This window comes from Nelumbo nucifera, chromosome 7, assembly GCF_055504915.1.
Source record: "Nelumbo nucifera cultivar China Antique chromosome 7, China Antique-T2T, whole genome shotgun sequence".
NCBI lineage: Eukaryota > Viridiplantae > Streptophyta > Magnoliopsida > Proteales > Nelumbonaceae > Nelumbo > Nelumbo nucifera.
The window spans coordinates 22,614,685-22,635,846 of record NC_142655.1 but is presented as its reverse complement, the minus strand read 5'-3'; the positions used below and the strand labels follow the sequence as shown (position 1 = coordinate 22,635,846).

At 36.5% G+C, this 21,162-nt stretch overlaps 1 protein-coding gene across 3 annotated transcripts; it reads right to left on the bottom strand.

Moving 5' to 3' along the window:
• Positions 1-133: 133 nt before the first annotated feature.
• On the bottom strand, positions 134-20,458 carry LOC104593553 (uncharacterized). 3 transcript variants are annotated; one of them, XM_088891779.1, is made up of 3 exons: positions 20,180-20,458; positions 3,663-4,675; positions 134-2,253 (listed from the first exon to the last, which is right to left on the bottom strand). In XM_088891779.1, exon 3 carries the CDS (start codon positions 2,156-2,158, stop codon positions 425-427), a length of 1,734 nt encoding a protein of 577 aa, XP_088747905.1. In that variant the 5' UTR covers positions 2,159-2,253; positions 3,663-4,675; positions 20,180-20,458; the 3' UTR covers positions 134-424. The 3 variants fall into 3 exon arrangements, with proteins under 3 accessions (XP_088747905.1, XP_088747906.1, XP_010251755.1); XM_088891780.1 differs by lacking the exon at positions 3,663-4,675 and adding an exon at positions 3,172-3,276; XM_010253453.3 differs by lacking the exon at positions 3,663-4,675 and having other exon boundaries at positions 20,180-20,457.
• Positions 20,459-21,162: the final 704 nt, after the last annotated feature.

The following is a 21,162-nucleotide window of genomic DNA, read 5'->3' as shown; positions in this document are numbered from 1 at the left end:
TAGCATAATCAAGATTGCTGCTCAAGACAATCTTGGAAACGCCCAAAAATATAATTTAGAAAAGGAAAATCATGGCGACAAGCAAACTTCGGTGAAGCTACACTGGTGGAGTTCCTGCCTAGAGACAACAGGATAAGCCGTCCTCGGCAAGCTCGTGTTTAAAATACCTGAAGCATAAATTATAAACTAAAATGGCAGTTGGGAAATAGAGTAATACAATGTTCAAGATTACAAGAGTTAATTTTGTTGTCAGCCATGGGACTCAGATCCTTTTGCAAGAATGTATAAATATGTCAGTAATCATAAGTATCATCAGCTGTTTTTAGTGTTTAAGGTTTGATTCCTGAAGAATCATTTGGTGCACTCTTTACCTGTACCAACTTCCACAACATCTTCAGGCTCCTATGGAATCTGCAGTCTTGTTTCACTCCACAACATCACTCTGCAGTTCTGCAGGTGTAAGAACATTTTTGGATATGCAATCCTCGTTTCCTGTAAGTACAGTAGAACTAGGGACTTGAGGCCCAGGCATTGCTTCTGTAAGTGCAGAGTGCTTAGCTACAAGATCAGCTTGGGGATCTAATGGTGCATGTGGACAAACTTCTTTCTGCAACATCTCTACCAGAGCATTAGTCTTTGCCCCAGATTGTGCATCTTCAATGTTCAATACGACAACATGGCTTTTCTGGCTTTCATCTAAATGGGAATTTGCATCTCTCTTTTGAGTCTCAACTGAATGCTCAACATGTGCATATACTGTGTCAACTTTAGGAGAAACCTGGTTTTCATTCAACATCTTATTCTTAGTGGCCACTGGTTTTAAATCTCCCTCAATTGTTTCAGTGGCATCATTTTGTGGCATTCCATTTGAATGGGAACTCTCATCACTCTTTGGAATCTCAACTGAGAGAGCAGCCTGAATATCTCGTGGCGTATCACCTTCTGGACACGCCTGGTTTTCATGTAACACCCCAATTGGTTCAGCGACTACTGACTTTGGTATATCAGTTACAGGAACATGGTTAAGTTTGACATCAGGACCACTCTCTGTATCATCAATTGGCTGATAACCCTTAAATTCAGCACCCATAGCCTGATTTTGAACATGAATCATCTGGACAGGTATCTCAGTTCCCTCCAGTGTCTCCACTGATAGTTCAATTTTAGTTTCAAATTTTGGATCTTCAGGTGCATCTAAACTATTTTGGGATCCCTTGTTTGAGGCATTTTCCTGCAGCAAATCATCTGGTTTTGCAGTTCCATCTACATTACAGTTCCACTGTTCGGTTGAGGCAGGTCCATTCTTGCCTTCAGACACTATAGCTGGCTGTGGCATGACCAGGCTCACCTGGTTGGTGCAAGCAAATACACCTCTTGCAGGATGACCAGTCTTATCTTCTACCAGTACATCAGTTGACATTTTCTTGTCAACCACAGGAACTGCTGCTTGAGTAGAAATTTGAATAGAACTGACATCATCATGTTGTTCTTTAGCATGTACACTAATTGCACTCCTGATGTTACCCTCACCTTGCTGCACAGCCTGTAATGTAGCTAAGAGAACTTTATTAGGGTCACTTGGCACTCCTTTTGGGTCTGCCTGAGGACCAGGTTGAAGCTCAGAGGGCAATACTCGGGGTGCTCCAAGGACCTGGTTGACTGGTGGTGACACCTTTTCTGGAAGAACATCATTTCTCTGAGGAAAGTTGACAGATTGCACATTCTTTTGTTCGGATTGGATTGTATGAGACACCTGGGCTGGGGAATCTACACCTGGGATAGGAATATCATTTCTTTTGAACATTTTGACATGTGGTGCCACATCATTTGCTGCTGAAATGGGAACAGAGAGCCCTGGCTCAAACACCACACCACTCAGAATGGTATCAGTATTACCAACTCTAACAGTGAGCAAATATCCAGCATCAAATGCCCCCTCAAGAACACCAGAAACAACCTTTCCGACCATGTTACTATTTGTATCGGTAGCTGCATCTATTTTCCGGCGACGATTCCTCCTTTCTGCATCAGAACCAGGTGTGACTGAAACTTTCTCCCCATGATTCAGAGACTCACCCTTCCGTGGACGACCCCTTTTCCGCTTGACAGGGAGGTTTTCTGGAGCTAAAGAATTGGTTATTTGGTTCTCCTGGCTCATCTTCCAGGAGTTAATTTCAAGCCTGCCTTACAGAATTTTTAGAGAACTCTTCACTTTGAACAGAAGGAAATATTTGACTTGATAAAAGCAAACACCTACAAAAATGATGAACATCCAACACTGAGTTATGAAACTGGAAAATATCAAAAGTTCAGAAATATGTTGATACAGACATGAAACTGGAAGAGAGAAGAGAAACTATGGAAGAAGAAATCAAATTTATCCATTTTCCCGCATCAATGACAATTTTGTAGTTTTTGAGTGATTTAGATTTTGGCAAACTCGATCTTTTTTTTTTAGCTTATTTATTAGTGCTCTGGGTATAGGGTTAAACATCTTAAATTGGAAAATAATTTCAATTATTAGATGTTTTAGAATTTTGACAAATTAAAATTGGAATAACATCACTTTTCTTTCACCCATTTTTTCCAAGGGTCAAAACTTGACTATTTAATTGATTTTGGTGTCATTAGAGGGAGAACACAATTTTATTTTTGGTAGGGTGTCAGTCTGTGATAGGATCTGCAACTTCCAATTTTCTGGGCCTATCCTTGGAGTTGTTTTAGTTTGTCTAATTGTAGTGGAAATGGTCTTCTTTGATACATCTTCACCTAATAGTAGATTGTGATCTGTTAATCCTTCATGCAGAGTTTGTTTGCAGTGCAAATCTAAACTGGATACAAATTTTGCATCTGGTTCAGCTTTACATCCATTTGTTTTTTACACTCCTGATACAAAATTTGTACTTTTTGTATCATTTTCACTCACTGGCAGTGCAAATTGTGAATCCTAAAACTGATGCAAAATTTGCACTGCCTTCTACCTCAATTCTCCCTCATACAAAGTGGGGACCACATCATCTTGCTTCCTACCTCACTCCTAAAGAAACAGTCCTATCTCCATTCTCTTTCATATAAAGTGGGGACCACTTATTTTACTTCCCAAAAAGAAATAAGACAAAATCAAATCTAAGCAAAAATAAACAAGAATTTACACCCCTCCCATGCATTTACACTGGTGCAAATGTAAGTCGCATTGCAAATAACTTTTCGTGCTTTATTTTCTCTAGTTTTAGTGTTTTATTCTCCTCTTCCAACCGACGCCTCTCTCTTCATCCCCTGCAAGATTAAGCATGATTACAGTTGCTTCTTATCCCAGAGCTAAGACCATGCAAACACATACAACCACCCCAACCGAAAAAACAAAAACCACCATGCACAAAATTACTAATGAGGCTCAAATCATAACACAAACTTTTAGCAAGTAGCTTTATCAATTTTGAAGTCCTGGATTGCATGGTATATTCAACAATTTGAAGCAAACCTACCAGTGTCTCAATAAGACAATATAACTTTTTTTTTTAAATTAAGGTATTGTATTAATAATATAAACAAAATGTGTACATTATAAGCCATGTACATCCCTTGTGTATAGGACTATACAACTTGCTAGCAAGGAATTAACAAGAGAACAAGACATCTCTATCAAAAAATCTCTTACAGACCAGCCCCTTGAAATCCTTGTGAACTGACAACCAAGACAAGAACAAAGCCTTCCTTTAATTCTGTTCAGCAGAGCATCACTATCAGCATGTTCGTTCAAAAATACTCTAGCAATCCTTTCCTCCCACATAGACCACAAAGTAGCCATTGGAAGCATTCCCCAAAAAATTTATAAAAAGGCTTGAGTGGATTGTAAAAAGGAGCCAACCCATTCAAAAGTATTTAGAACACTCCAAATTTTGAAAGCATTTAAACAGTGCAGGAACAGATGGATGGCAGTTTCCAACTCTGCAGAACAACAGACACCCCTGCTGATCCAGAGTCATTCCGCTTTGTAATAATTTATCCCAGTTTAAGCAATTTTTCCATAACCACAGTCCGAACAAAAAACTTGATTTTGGAGGGAACCCCACTATGTCAAATTCTGTTTCTGGGAAATCACCAAGATTTTCTTGGCAAAGACTTCTATAGAACAATTTTACAGTGAGTCTATGATTGTTCTCTCAACACCATCTACATGAGTTAGAAGAGCCCACTTGGGGAATTCTGTACAGATTGCAGTAGTTCCAGCAGCTGATCAACCTCCCAATCATTGAGACTTCTCCCGAAAGTTGGATTCCAGCTGATAATACAATTGGGTAGAGAAAAGCACTTGTTCACCAAAGCCTCCCTGTCTTAGTGAGAGTGTTTGAAAATAAACTAAATTTGAAAAGGACCGCATACAATAAGGAGAAAGAAAGTATTAATAAGTCAGTCTTAAAGAAACAAAAGAATATGAAAAGGATGGTAATAAAAATATAATATGGAGGGTGTATGCTTCATCAAGCTCTTCTCCAAGCATTCAGTGAATCTTCTAGTAAGAAGATTTAATCAATCCACAATTGTCTGAACTCTGGATTTGAAACAGGAACTGATCCACTCTGGCCAAAACATGATTCCCAATCATCATCCCTAGGATCAAGAGATTTGGAATTGTCTTGTGATCTTATCACTCTCAAATAACTGCAAATCATCCCTGCAGATCAGCAACAATATAATTGCTATCTGAATTGAATGCTGAGTGTCGTCATTTTATGAACAATTGTGCTAAACATTCATCCAGATCCCAGAATAAGAAAATGGTAATGGCAAAAGATGAGGTATTGATGAAATTTAGGGTCAACAGAGAACAGTGTTTTAAGACTCAGAACGGACTGAACGGTTGGACTGGTCAACTTGAGAACAGGAAGGTATTCTGGTTTTTAAAAGTCCCAGTTTCCTTTCTTTTCTTGGAAACCCAATGGAATTGGCCAAAACCCAACGGAACCGTTGAAAACCGCCCAGGTCTTAACAACCCAGCCAGGTTTCAATGACCTGCACAGGTCATTAAGCGGTTACAAACTTTAAAATGGTGCAGTAGAAAGATTTGACCATCAACTCTTAGTTATATGTGTCTGCATTCAACCATCAACCCATCATGTCTTTTGTGCTAACTGGCCCCCACTTATTTATGTGTTTTTAATCACAAAATATATTATATATTATTTAGGTGGTTTGCAGTCAAACCATTTTGACCCATAGCCCGGTGAGCAAGGTTTAAAATGTCGATGTCGATGGAAATGTCGCTTACCAAAATATAGGACATATGTCGGAAATGTCAAGGGAAAATATTGTATAAATTAGAGACATTGTGGAAATATTATGAAATATGTGGAAATATGCAAAGATATTTTGTAAAATGATAAAAGAAGCATTAATACATATTTCTAGACTATTATCTTATTCCCAACCATTACATAAAGCTAAGAAACTAAGATTAATAACAAATTAGTAAACGATGATTTACTGATTTATTATGCATTTTGATGTTTTTACAAGGTTATCTGATATTTTCTTTTCTTATTTTTAATTCTGATTTATTATAAATTCTAATATATTTATTTCACACTAGTAAATAGAAATACATTTATTCTGATTTTTTAAATATTAAAGTTATAATACATTATGTTTTATTATAAATTTAATAAACTGATTCTCCTTTTTGTAGTATTAAGATTATGATAAATTCTGATTTCTTATAAAACTTAATGAATTTATTATGATTTTTAATACTAAATTTATAATAAATTATGATTTAGTATAAAAATTATTAAATTTATTCTGATTTTTTATATTAAATGTAGAATATGGTTTATTATAAAATTTAGTAAACACTTTCCGGTTTTAATAAATATTTTAAAAAATACTAACTAGTTAATATTTTATTACTTGAAAATATTTTATGTTTTATATTATAAAGTAATTAATTTATTCTTTTGTTTTTATATTTTGTTAATTCTTTTTATAAATATTTTATTTGAAATATTAAATACAAATTATTAATGGAATAATCTATATTATTATACTGTATTATATTAATATAATATACTAATATATTATATTTTTAATGTAGATTAGTCGACATCTTGTCGACATAATAGGAAAAACTGTATATTTTTTTTGTTATTTGGACCGATTTGATCAACATTTCCGAAATATAGGAAATGTCGACCGACATAATGTAATTTTTATATTACCATCCACTTTCATGTCGTTGAGCCTCGACATCAACATATGTCGGGCGACATTAGCGACATTTGGCAACATTTGAAACCATGTCGGTGAGCATTCCGGTTGTGTCCGGTCCGAGTCTCAAAACACTGATGGAGAGGATCCTTATACAAGTAGCTAGAGAGCAAAATAAGCCTCATTTAGTAGTTCCTACATATTTTTGTTAATAAGGACATTTCTGTTCCAGAACAGGATTCTTGTTTCTTATTCCTGAGAAACCAAGTGTTTGGCAAAATGTTCCTAAAAAACAACCATGTAATAGGTCTGAAAAATGCTAGGAAGAAGAAAGAGAAAAAAACATATGTTACCTAGGCAAAAATCTCCTCATCGGTGGTCTTGAAGGAGGCCAAAATCTTGTTCTTGAAAGAGACTATAATCCTGTTCTATTTCTTTAGACGAAGGCGATGGGAGGGTTTTCCAATCTCCAGTCGGCGGTTACAAGGGAAGAGGAAAGATGTTAGGGCTTTATGCTCCAACATATCTTTTTCAATCAATGAAATCTAATTTTTTGTTCAAAATTATCAATTTGCCCGACTCTCACATGGGTTTTAGGCACACATGTTCACAATTTTTAACGACGTCATGGGGACCTCATGTTCCAGTGAGCTAGTTCCAGAAAAAAAAATGAGTTAGACATTTCTAAGAAATGGATTTTCCCAAGTGTGTTTTGGCCTAGGCACGAAACAATTCTGGTCAATCGAATAAACTTAACACATTTTTGTTCCATGGGAACACCTAGAACACCAAAAATGTTTGTATGGAACGATTCCAAATGATGCCTAAATTTCTAACAAAAGGAGAGGAGAATATAGGTTTCATGGAAAATAAGGAGGGTTGCCAATAAAGGAAGTTCAAGAGTGAAGTGGGTTAAGAAATGAAGAGAAGATTGAATGCATGGTTTTAAAAACCGACACAGAAACAGAACGACTTTAACCACTGGTCAAACGGTAACCCTGTTCACATGATTTGGGGTCCAAAACTGGACCTGGAGCCAAGACCAGAGTTCCCTGGTCAACCAGTCCAACCATCTTGTCCCATCCAATTTTCAAGACCTTGATTGAATGTGACAAGGAAATTTCTAAATATGGGTTAGAATCTAAAAGAAAGGTGGCCACTAGGAAGAAGGTAATGCAGTTGTCCTCAACCAAGAAGATTCACATATGCTTTAAAAAGATTATTATGGATAACTGCTCTTAGCCTCTCATGTTGAGGATAGAAATTTTATAAAAAGAAATAGAAATCCACTAGTTCCTAGATCTACAGGAGAAACACAGAGCTTGAGAGACTTGGAGTCCAAAAAGTGTAGTTAAAGCACATCTAGGCATCAACTAGAGAATTGCCCAAGAGTTTTGTTGGCCCATCACCGAGACAATCAATCATGTGGGCAGTATAGATATAAGCATTGTTGTAGTGGCAAATAACTAATTATGCCCCTTTATGTATTAATACATGTTTGTGACCCATTTTCGGTAACAAGAGTGAACATAGATAATCAAAACTTGGGCGGTTAAAAACTTATAAAAAAATTAGGGTACTTAAACTTCTCTCTGTGGTATGTACAAATGTTTTCCTTTGAACTAAGGAGGTTATACAAACATCTTGTAAATAATTCTTAAAATCAAGTGCAAGTTGTCTTTCATGATTTACTAATTTAATAGTTTATAATTAATACAAAATTCCATAATACTTATGTATGGTTATACACATGTATTATTTTTTTTATCAATAGAAGATTATACACATGTATTATAAATTATGCTTATATTTATTTTCATTTCCTAGGTGTATTTTTGAGAAAAAGAAAACTTCCATTAAACAAAGAGGGGGGGGGAGGATGTACATGAGATGAAGTACAAGAGGGCTTAGCATCACCTACGAAACTTTGATTTCCTAGGCGATGCCTAGGCATCTCACCTTGCCCAGCCAAAATGCTTAGACATAACCTAGTTGACTTAATTACACATGGTAAATATTAATAATGAACCCTCAAATAGGAAAAAGCAACAATGCTGGACCCGAAACACTTCAAGGTAATGTTTGGAACCACGGTTTTGCATTCCCATTTAAACTCCAACTGCTAAGTAGGTGATTTGAGTCTAGCATACTAAAATCATATTTGGTTCACAAACCAATGTTTTAAAAGGCATGGGAGGCATACACTTCATGTCACCCCAAAACGCACTGAGGTGCATGCCAGAGGCATTGATGCCTCTGAGGCATATGTCTCAAATGCCTTTTGCATGAGGCATGCTAGAGGCATACGCCTCATGCACCTTCTGCATGTCTCAGACAAAAAGAAAGAAAGGAAAAGGAAGACAAAGAAAAAGAAAGAAAGATAGAAAGAGAAGAGAAGAGAAAAAAGAAAAGAAAGTGAAAGGAAGGGGAGGGAAGAGAAAGAAAGTTTGGGCCCCCAGACCTGAGACCCCCCACCCCAAAACACCTTTTTAATGCAGGTCAATTTGGCTTTCCTTTTTTTTTTTTTTGCTTTGACAGCACCCCCTAGCTAATGTTATGCATCTTCATTCTTTTAATAGAAAGCATCTGTCTTTCATAAAAAGAAAAAGAAAAAAAAAACACAAGATGTGATCCTCCTCCTCCTAAGGAGGCTAAGGAAACAAATTCCATAACCATACCATACCAACCAAACTACAACACCTAGACACCCAACTCTCCAACCAGATAATGACAGCCAAGAAAACAACCCACCCCAACCAACCACAACAACCCAAGCAAAATCCTGAACCACTCAACTCTCCAACCAGATAAAGACAGCCAAGAAAACAACCCACCCCATCCAACCACAACAACCCAAGCAAACCCCTGAACCACTGCTCAAACGAGCAAAACCAAACCAACTGAAAAAACAAAGAGAACAAAACCCCAATTAAAGCCAAAACTGCAAACTGAAAAAGACAAACCAGAAAAAGGAACCTCTACTTCTTCTTAAGAGCTTTCTTTGACTTCATCATCTTGTTTCGCCCAATCCCAGATAGACCCCCTTTTAATCTAGCAAAAACTTTTAACACCAAGATTTTCGATCTTTTCTCTGGCTTCTAAATCTTCTCACTGCAAGAGAAACCTCCCTAACATTCTTCAGATCCACAGAATTCTCATTAATCCTCTCAAGCTCCAAAAAGCTAACCTGCTATCTCCTCCCCAACCTCTCCATTAGCAACCCCATCAATCCAGTTGTTCTCAGACCAATATGATTATTTCCATCCCTTAAAGAATTTCTTTCAATCTCTCCACCAGCCTCCCTCTTATTTCTTTTCCAGTTCCTTAAAAGTTCTCCTTGCAAATTCCTCACCCCCTAAAAAGAACAAAACCAGAGATTTACCTCTACCTCTGTGTTCACCATAGACTCCAAATCAACAGATCTCTCAATAACATGAGTTTCATCAACGTGAACACCATCACTAGAACCATTGTCATAATCTTTTTCCTCATTACCACCTTCAATAACTTTACTTTCCTCAAGAGATTTAGTGCAATAATTCTTTTTCCTCTTAAACACCTTTTAGCCATACTCTGTCAAATCATCTTCCTCGATCCATCCATCTCTTTATTCTTTTCCTCCAATCTCCTCATCCTCTTCTTCAACACAAGACAATTGAGCAGCTTCCACTTTACCTATTGTTCACTTCCCATCTTCAACCAATATCTCCAAGTAACAAAACCACATGTTGCTCTTATGCTCTCCTCTTCAACAAAAACTGTATCCTCCTTAGCTCAATACCAGAACAGCAATTAACTATTGCGGTGGAAGACTGATCTATTCTGAATCATAGTTGTCAAGGTGACGCCTAGGCGACAAGGCACCCTTAGACGCTCACCTCGCCTAGTCGCCAAGCAGTTTTGTATGTTGTGTTACAAAATACTTTTATATTCTTAATTTTTTGAGATTATAATTATTCATTTTCTGTGTTTATATACTATTTTCTTTTTATGATTTTCTTATTTGTTAGGGTTTAATCAACACAAACATTGCTAACTGCTGTATTGAACCCTCAAAGACTTCAAAACCTGAACCAATAAGGAAGAACTTAAAATTTTGTCTGATCAACACATTTTCTTTTCTTCTTTTCCTGTAACAAAAATAGGGGTTCAGCCCCTATATTTTTTTAATTTTCTTTTCTTTTTTCTTCTTACTTTCATGAATATGTTGATTTTCTAGACTTTAACATGAAGTTTATACTTTTCTTATGGATAATTATTAAGGAATCATGGTTATGGAACCTAGGGAACTATGTTTTTAAATTAAAAAGCATCCATCGCCTAGTCTTGCCTTGGCGCCTTGAAAACTATGGTCAATATTTTAAGTGTCTTTGAAGAAACTACTATAAACAGGGTATCATTTTTTTTTCCTTTTTTTGTAGGTCACTCTATGGCAAGAAGAGTCTATAGAATGCATCTTGTTGATAATAGGGGTTCTTCAACAGGTGGGTGGAAGAGAAGTACATCTTTACAACATTTAATGACTCACTGCAAATTTTCTCTCCCTATCAGGTGACTTTTTTTTATCAGCACACTTTGTAAAGCTTTACAGATGCATGTGGATCATCCATGTTGGCATGGAAATGCTTTATTGATAGATGACCAAGTAGAGGTTTTAGCAAAAAAGGGAATATTTGGAGCCTCTCCCCGTTTGCCATCTGCTGGTATTTGGAGATAAAGGAATTTAAGAAGTTTGTTTTTTGAACTGTAAGGTAAAGTATTTCATTGAGATCAAAAGGCCAAAAAATAATAGAGCCCCTGTACAATGAGAAACTGTACAATGGACAAACAGTATACTCAGTATAGCCAACCTCCAGAAACAAAACACTATGAGCTTCTTACAAAAAGGAAATCAAGATAAAAAAAGGATTAGGTGTGTCTGCTTTTAAACGGTGGGTGATTTGCCAACCACAAGTGCACCATCCCCATAATCCTGTTGAGCACCTCTTCTTTTGAGGTCTGCCTCCCCTCGGAAACTATATCATTTCTTTCACACCACACTGCCCAGAAAAGTGCAGAGGGGAGAATGCTCCATGCTACCTTTCCAGCCCTGCTTAGGCCTCCTAAGAACCAAGCCTGAAGCCCCCTATATAACCCTTCACTTCAGCCGGGAAGCACATTTTAACTCCAAATAAGTCCAACAATCTTACCCAAACCCAGTAAGTAAAGTCATAATGTAATAACAGATGGCTAGAAGTCTCTACACTTCCATTACATAATGTGCAAGCCAGATCTGCCATCTCTATGCCTCTTCTAACTAAATTGTTCTTAGTTGAGATCTTGTCCTGCACTACAGAGTACAGACCAAACAAAGAAGGCCAGCTTTGATGGTACAGACCTGATCCAAATCCTGTCACTCAGAAAGGGAGAGGTATCCTCCATTGACAAGCAGTTGGAAAATGAATTCACTGAGAAGGAACCTGACTTCTCACACAGCCATTTCCTTTTGTCCTCTCCTATTCCAGAAATCTTGGAGTCATACAAACCTGAAGCAAGTTGACCAAAGAATCCACCTCCCAGTCATTTAAATTCCTCCTGAAATGAGGGTTCCAAATACAATGTCCATTTTGCCTCTCCAAGTAATCAGCCACTGTAACATACTTGTTTACAACAATCTCAAATAGATCAGGAATAAGGTCACTATAGGACCATCCCCACACCAGTAGTCCTTCCAAAAGAGCACCCTACAGCCATTTCCCGCTTCATATTTCATGCCCTTCAAAAACTGTGGATGGATTTTCTGAATTGTCTTCCAAACTGAACACCCACAGGAGGACCTTACCACTTCTGTCTCCCACTCCCTGATACTGGAGCCATAATTGGACACAACTAATCTTCTCCACAGACTGTCCGGTTCACTGAATCTCCATAGCCATTCCCCTAATAAGGTTGTGTTGACATCTTTCACTCATCTTATCCCTAGACCCCCCTTGGTCCTGGGGGTGTAGATTTTCTTCCAGTTCACCAAACGACATTTTTGATTCCTCCTTCCATCCCCTCCACAGGAAGTTTCTCATCTTTTTTTTTCTAGCACTGCAACCCATCTAGCTGGAATTGGGAATAAAGACAGGTAGTATACAGGGAGGGAGGATAAAACACTCTTGATTAAGGTGACTTTACCCCCTTTTGACAAATACTCAGCCTTCCAAGAGGCCAGCTTTCTATCAACTATCTCAATTATGGGCTCCCAAATTGTTCTGGATCTACAGTTTTCACCCAAAGGCATACCCAGGTATTTTGATGGGAATTTAAGAACTTTTCTAGGAGAGAAGAGATACAAGTAAAGATCAGAAACATTGAAAGAACATTAGTCTCGTAAATGTCAACATTACAGAAGTTGAAAGGGTTCCAATTTTCTAAAGCTTGTAATGTGTGGGAGTTCAACATTTTTCATTTTCAATGGGACAGTCATTTGATTGATCCATCTCTAAGGTCTGTAATCTGTTTTTTATCGATTGACCGTTTGCTCCACTTCAATATATCTTTACTCATCAAAAAATGAAGAAAAGTTAAATAAATTTGGGAAATTAATGATTAAAACAATAGTGAGGCCGTGAGAGAACGAGGATTTAGGAAGTTGAACCTAGAATGAAGTTTAATAAATGAAACTTTTTTTTGAAGAGTAAAATGAAAAATATTATAGATAGAAAAGAAAACAAGATACAACCCGAACAGGTATTAAAATTACACCCGAACCAAATACTGCAACCGGAGATTACAAGGCACAAAAACTAACAAAAGAAAACAGGGGACCCCCCTTTTACACATATTGTCTAGTCTTAGTCACATCCATCATCATCCTTGCCCCAAATTAAATCATGTTTCCGCCGTCGCTTCTTCTGCTCTCTCTCTTCCCTTTTCTTCTTTTCAAAGACTTCAAGAGCTCTTCTAGCAAACTCTTCACCTCCCCAGAAGAAAAGCCCTAAACTCTTGCCAATTCTAACTTCCCTGTCCACCAAACTCTTAAGCTCCACTTTACCCCCCCCCCTCTTTTTTTATCAGCTTGTTGAGACAAAACGAGACTACACTCATCCGCTTGGTTTCCTTCCTCCTCATCCCCCGAGGCCCCAACCCCGTCCTGACCTCTAGAGCTTCCTTTATCAGGATCGACATAACCTCCTCTCCTGCAGCTTGAAGCTCCTCCTCCCTCCTTTCATCACCCTTCTTTGATTCCAGAACTTTTAATTTCTTCTTCTTGTAAACTTTCTATATTTATTGGAGGGTCCTGCCCCAATCAATTGTCTTTTAGCTTAGAGAAAACCTTTGACACATGGACAAAGTGAGGCTTATTTGCTTCTTTGGCTTTCTTCATCCCTTCTGAAGGTTCAAAGTCTCCTTCCTTGTGAACACATCTTCTCCGACCTAAATGGACTCCAATCCTGCCGACTACGATTTCCACCTTTTGGAACTCCACACATTCTAAAGCCGAGTCAGAATTGTCATCCTTGTCCAGAGCCTCTTTCGCACCCTCAGCACAGCATCTCTTGATGCCAATCCCTTCCTCTCCAGTCCTGCCTATCACGTCTTTCTTGTCCTCCCCTTCCACCTTTACTAGATCCTTTACTGCTTCCCCAGAAACCACCTCCGTTTCCTCCATCTGATTTTCTGAGCAAACGACCCCTCTGTTCTCCTTTTCAAACTTCTTTGTTGTGACGAGACAGAAGAGAAGGAAGAAGAGGAAGAAAGCTCAACTTCAAAATCACCAAAACACAGAATAATACCTTCTTGCTGACCAGAACTCGACTTCTCAATCTTCCCTCCACCACAGTGATTCTCCAGATCAGACCCTTCAGCTGGACTTCCACTTTGATTTGTCTCCTCCCAGTTCTTGTGCACAATCCATTTCCGCAAATCTTCAGACTGAAACACACACCCAGCTCTTCGGCTCTGCTTAAACTTTCTCTCTTTCAAAACCCCCAGCTTGAAACGAGGTGGACGTAGGGGTTAGGGAGACAAATAGATGGGTTCAAGATAAAGTTATCTTTTTTTTTTGGAAAGAGAACTTTTAGACAAAGAAACTCAAGATTCATAAAAAACTTGAACATCAACTTGAGGATTAATTTCTAGGTAAAATCACTTTAGGCTTTTAAAGGATCACACTTGCCACAATCAAAAGGATTGCAAGAGCAACTTCAATATTAATTCCATTAATTCCTTTTCTACAGAAGAGTGCAATATATCAACTTACATAAACTTAACATCAAGCATAACCTCCATAATCACACCATGACAAACTACTCAATTCCACTCTTAACTCATGACAAGCTAACTACCAATATTTTAAAACGCGGAGGCGTGACGCGAGGCGTTCCACTACCTAGAGGCGTGAGGCATAATTCAGAACGCAAGAGGCGTAAGCCTTCTTAAGAGGAGAGGGGTTAGGAGGAGGATGAAGAGGAAGGGGGATCTCATTTTTTTCTTTATTTTTAATAAAAATCTTTTATATTAAGAAGAATAAAGATGCATAACAGTAGTTCAAAGGGGGGGTCTTGTCCAAGCGAAAAAAAAAAAAACAAATTGGGCTGCATCGAAAAGGGGGCGGGGGGCAAACCATTTTCTTTCCCCTTATCTTTTCTTCCCTTCCCTTTCCTTTTCTTTTCTTTCCTTTTCTCTTTTTTTCTTCTCTTTCCTTTCCTTTTCTTTCCCTTTCTTTTCTTTTCCTTTCCTTTCCTTTCCTTTTCTTTCGCTTTCTTTTCCTTTCCTTTCCTTTCCTTTTCTTTCCCTTTCTTTTCTTTTCCTTTCCTTTTTTTCTATTTTCTTTTTTTCCTGTATTTTCATATCAGGTGTGCATGAGGTGCAAGAGGCGTACACCTCTAGCACGCCTCATGAAAAAAAGCGTAAGAGGTGTACACCTCAGAGGTATCAGCGCCTTTGGCATACGCCTCAGGGCGCTTTGGGAGCACCTCACCTGGAGACGCGCCTCCAGGCATACGCCTTCCATGCCTTTTAAAACACTGCTAACTACAACTTGTGACAACTAGTCAACTCCATTGTTGAATCATGACAACTAGATAATTTTTTTGATCAATAACTACAAGCATTCATTAATTTTATGAAGATGGTATAGTACAAAGAGTAAATGTACAAAGTAAAGTCAATGAGAGATAAAACCTCTTATTTCTCCCCAAAACAAACCCATTGCTTACAACTGTGCCCAGAAAAGAGTTTCTCATCCCACCCCTTGCTTGGCTAATGTGTTTGCAAAGGAACTAGCACTATGCTTGCACCAATTTAAGGTTACTTCCATGCTTCTTGTTAGCCACCTTAATTTCTTCATATGACAACTAAATAATTCATCATTATGCAAAATTACCCTTGGCCAAAAACAAAAACAATTAGAACACCCTTATTACAAAAAATAAAAAGGAAAAATAACAGGAAAAGAAAGAATGCATCAAAGCCATTAATCCAAAAATAAGAATACATCAAAACCCCTTTGAACATGCAGGAGTAAAGGCTTGAATTCAGTTTTATTTTTGCTTTGTTGTGTCATCCCCAACTTATTTTGTGTGGATCTGTGCTCATAGCAATGTTTGTGTTTGATTTGTTCCTCCTTTTTTGGGAAACAAGAGGCCCTTTTTCTGATGTCTGATGTTTTAATGTTGTTTCTTACCTTGTTTTTCTTCGTTACTGGAGAGATGAACTGCAGGACTTTCAGAATGGCTCTTTGGTACAGTGACTTTTTTCTTGCTAATGATCAGTAACAATGATCAAAGAGTTTTATTCAAATTATGAAAAGGAATAAGAGACCCTCTCCCTTGAGGACGTCTCAAGGAACAGAACAAATAAAATACAATAGCTGACTCATAGCAAAAAAAAAGTAATACATTCAGCCTCTCAGATAGACCTGAGGGCCTGGTGCTCCTCAGTTAAGTATAGCTGCTTTTTGTATCATATTTTGATATCCATCTTTTTGATTTGTTTCTTCTTTCCATTTCTTTTGCTCAGGCTGCAAAAGAAAAGTTACGCTGTGAAATTTTTTAATTACCTCTAGACAAACATTACATTTACTAATACTATTAAAAAATTTTATTGTCAACAAGGTAGCAGCTCTGATACATTTCCACATTAGCTTCCCTCTTTTTGTCAATCTCCCAAAGGCAGCCGGAATGAACAGCAGCTTTACTTTGGAGGGCAAGTTCCACCTACACCTAAATAGTGCAACAACCCAGTTCCAAATATTGGCAGCAAAAGAGCACGATATCAGTAAATGGTTACAGTCCTCACCCTTCACTTTACACAAGAAGCACCAATTTGGGGACAAACACAAGTAAGGTATCTTCTTTTGCAAGTGTTCCACCGTATTGATCTTACACAAGTAGGCTAACCAACAGAACACTGCTATCTGCCAATATTATTGTATTGGGGCAAACGGCAAACCCGCTGCTTTTCTCATTTACAAGCACATGTGACTATGTGCATGCATAGAGAGTGACAGAGAGGTGGTACCCCTATTCTGAGAAACCAAGAGAGGCTCTGGAATCTCAAAGTTAGGGAAATTAAAAGGACGCAGGGCCCCCATACTGTGAAGCCTGAGCCACACACAGAAGGATAATGCCCTTGTTTTGAAGACAAACCTAAAAGAAGGAAAATAAGAAATAAGTAAGAAGTATATATAACTGGAACCTTCATTGGTGACTGATAGAATCCCATGTGGACCATTGGTCTTCATCCTTTCTCCCACTTCTCTTCCTCCCCGTCTTAAACCCTCCAACCTTTGTGTCAAAATGTGACTAGAACCCTTAATTATTGTCCATTCCACCTTTTATAACATTGTGATACAGCACAACACAGCACCTATACAACTCCCACTGAAAATCCCATTTTACTGCCTAATAGTAATGAAACACACCTAATGGGAAAAATGTGCCACCAATGTCTTAAAACATAGGAAAATACAAACCAAATAAAAAACCAACAGAAAAAAAAAACCACAATACTGCTAGCACTCTCTTTTTTCTTCTCCTACCAAATTTGTTCTTCTTCTTAGAGTGGAGGTCCCCATCTCTACATCAACATTAAAGACCAATCATAAGAGGGCTTCTTCTTCTTTGGCCCAAAAAAAATTACCAATACCTGAAATTTCTTTTGTTCCAACTTCCTTCATTCCCTTCCCATCAGTTCTTAACGCAGAGTTCCCAATCTCTGCATCAATATTAAATCCCACCTATTAAGAGGGCTTCGTCTTCTTTGACCCAAATGATTACAAAGGCTGTAATTTCTTTCTCTTGTTTGTCTTAGAGAAACCTTTATGTTGTATATGGCATCTTAATGCAATTTGAGTATTATTTATTATTTAACATTGATCCATCCCTCTGCAAAATAAAAGAAAAAGAGTAATCATTCCTTTCCAAGATGGTATTTCTATAATTTTGTTTAGGGCTTGCAAACAGATCGGATTGAATTTGGATAAGGGTAATACCCGAATTTGGTTCAACAATAAATACAGGACATCCAAATTCGGTATGAATCCAGCGAATCTAAAATTTCATATACAAGGAATTTTTTTTTCTATACTATCTATAAAAGTGTGAATAGGCGTCCCTAGCTTCTGGAATTTTCATTGGACAACAAATGCCCCCTCTCTAAATTTTGAATTGGAAAACAAGAAAAGGCAAAATTGTTATTTTACATCTTCATTTAGTATGGCTTATTTGATAAAAAGATACAAAAGTAATTTTTTTGTTCAATAATTGGAAAACAAGCTATAGCAAAACTGTCATTTTACATTTTTCATTTAATGCTTATTTATTATTATTAAAAGTGTGAATAATGGTGTGGAACTTTTGTTTGACTAAACTACCCCAATTTTTGAATTTGGTCCTTGTCCAATTTTAAGGATGGAAACAAAAGAACTGTATCTATACTACTATTAAAAGTGTGTATGGGCTTGTGAAACTTTCCTTCTTGACTAAAATATCCCTATATTTGAATTTGGTCCCTCTCTAATTATGAGATAAAAAAAATGCAATTTGAACTACTACTCAACTCGTTCAATTCGCTCTCATTAAGTCTTATATTTAAGGTATTAACTTCCATTCTCTCTCACTAAATCCCATATCTAAGGTATTTTTCTCACTACTATTAAAGTATGAATGAGCTTGTGGAACTTATCTTCTTAACTAAAGTATCCCTATTTTTAAATTTGGTTCTCTTCATTCAATTCTGTTTCATTAAGTCTTATATTCAAGGTATTAATTCATATTCTCTCTCATAAACCCTATATTTAAGGTATTTTTTCTCAACAATAAATTCTAATTATTAGATCTATATCCAATACTTTTAAAAATATAAAACTCATGTTTTCTACAACCAACCAAAAAAAACAAAACCATTCTTACAACAGGTGGTAAAAAAATTCAACCAACCATCTAGGTCATATGGGCCAACCCATGATGTCATAGTTAAGTAATAAAATTTTCTGAAGTAGAAATAAATACCAAATATAGAAAATTTGGCCACATCTCTAATATTTTATATTAATCATATTAAAGAAAAAATAAGTGTGATAAACAATAATTGTTATTATTAATGGTGGAAATGTTACACAAAATTTAAAACCAACAGAAAAAATGATAATATTTAAAACCAAAACATTTAACCTTTTGTGTCAAATGTGTCAACTTTTAATGGCATAATTAAATAATAAAATTAAAAAAGATAAATATACAAAAAATATGAAAAAAAAATACAAAAAAAAAATTGTAGAAAACATTCGGGAACATCTCTAATATTATATGCTCATCATATTAACCAGAAATAAGTGTGATAAATAAGAATTGTTTTACACACAGAGAAATATAAAAACAATTTGTAGAAAAATTTGGACACATATTATTACTATCATCATCTAAATTGCCACGTGCAAAGTACATACTCAGCTAGTTCAACAAAAAGTTTAAAAGTTCCATGCAAAATTTAGAAACAAAAATCTGCAAAATAAAACAAGCACAAAAGTTCTTAATTTCATATAACTAGAAAAAATAAATAAAATTAAGAGATAGGCCCCAATGCTTAAAGTGCCATGGATGAAAAGAATTAAAATATGGAAATTTGAAGACAAAAAATGATTACTATAAAATAGATATAAAGACTGCTAAGACTAGAAATAAGAGGGAAAAGTACGTAATTAGAAGACAAAGGAAAAATGGGAATAGAGTTTTTTTTTTTTTTTTGAAAGAGAAAAATGAGAACAGAATTTTGCATTCAAGGAAAAAGAAAGAGTAAAGAAAAAAAGCTATCCAGTGGTACCAGAACCATTTTGAATAACATTTAGAACTATAAATCCAAGAAAATTCCAAGAACAGGGTAAAAAATTTCTCCACACGTGGTACCAAGGTTGTTTACCTAGTAACCTTCCCTCAATATTCGATCAGTATTTACCCATTCGTAGAGAGTAAATAAGTGATCCACAATCTTCTGTTTTCAGCCAAAACTTAAGTAGCTCTAAAGATCATAATTGAACCTGGTTTTATCCAAAGTACTTTCTTATAAAATTAAAAAATAATAATAATAAAACTTTGACCGAGGAGTTGATTGGATAGTCCACAACACTACCGAAAGCTCTAGTAAAATTTCTCCACAGGTCAAATAATATTTCTCGTCAAATGCTATAAGTTAACCTGGTTTGGATTGAGCAATCAAAATCGCCACTTTGCAAACCCCGATTTCAGATCGAAAGCCAACTTTAAGTGTCAACTGCCCGTTTCTAACCAACCAAACCCCAACAAGCTTTAAAAATAATTATAATAATAATAATAATAATCAATGTTGGTAGCATCGGAACCCTAATAGTAATGCTACAGGCGCTGATAGCAGCTCAATCACGTTACATTGAATAAACTTAGGTTCCAAGCTATAGATACGGGATGCTAACTCAACATTGCCGGAAAACAGAAAAGCTAAAAGAAAATAGAAAGCAAACAGAGCGACGAACCTCTTAAGTTCCTTCTTGCCTTCTTTAGATTTCTCAACCAACGTCCGGTGGTGGTGGCGCCTTGGCGGAGGATCGAGGAAAAAAAACCTTCCCTAATCTCTCAGCGAAAGGGAAGAAGGTAGCATTTGGAAAAAAACCCTTCTTTAATCTCTCGGCCAAAGGGAAGAACGTAGCAGGTGTTTGGGGATCATGGAATCACCGTTTGTAATATTTAGGGCTTGTTAACATTTTTTTCTTCTTTTTTTAATTTTTTTGGTAGTTGGATTTAATGAGCTCGGATTTAATAACTTGGTTTGGCATTTTATATCTCTTTTTGTGAAGTGTTAAGACAGAAATACCCCAATCTTTCATTAAAAATCCTTCCAATTTTGTGGAGGATATTATAAGCTGTCTTTGGGAAAGCTTACAAGCTTTCTGCCCGTTTGGGAGGGCTTTCACGCAGCGGTTTCAAGCGTTACGTGAAGCGAGAAGTCCAGAACACCAATGAAGTTGGAAAGTCGAAATTATAAAAGTGGCCAAGTCCGCTTTCCAATAAAGCTATTTCGCGTAACTTTTCTTAAACGGCTGGATCAACATAGCTCAACCAACGCAGACGTCCTTCCAAACAGGATGGATAGGGGTGAGCACTATTCGGTTAAAATAAAAAAATTCGGTTTCAATTTTTTCAATTCGGTTTTGGTTACATCGGTTTGGTTTTTGGTATTCGGTTTCGGGTTTTAGAATTATAAATTCAGTTACCTGAATTGATCGAACTTTCTATTGTTATATGTAATATATAATATGTATAATATAATATATATTTATATATTAACATATAATATAATAAAATTTGATTTCATAATATATTATATGTTATAATATATGATAAAGTATATATTATTAAAATTCAGTTTTAACTGAAATAACTGAAAATATAATTGAAAATTTTGTTTTCGGTTACTTCGGTTTTTTTATAATCTGGTTTTGGTTTGGTTTTAATTTTT

What these genes read in the sequence shown, in the direction of transcription:
- LOC104593553 (XM_088891779.1), bottom strand. Translation starts at nt 2,158, where the DNA reads ATGAGCCAGGAGAACCAAATAACCAATTCTTTAGCTCCAGAAAACCTC.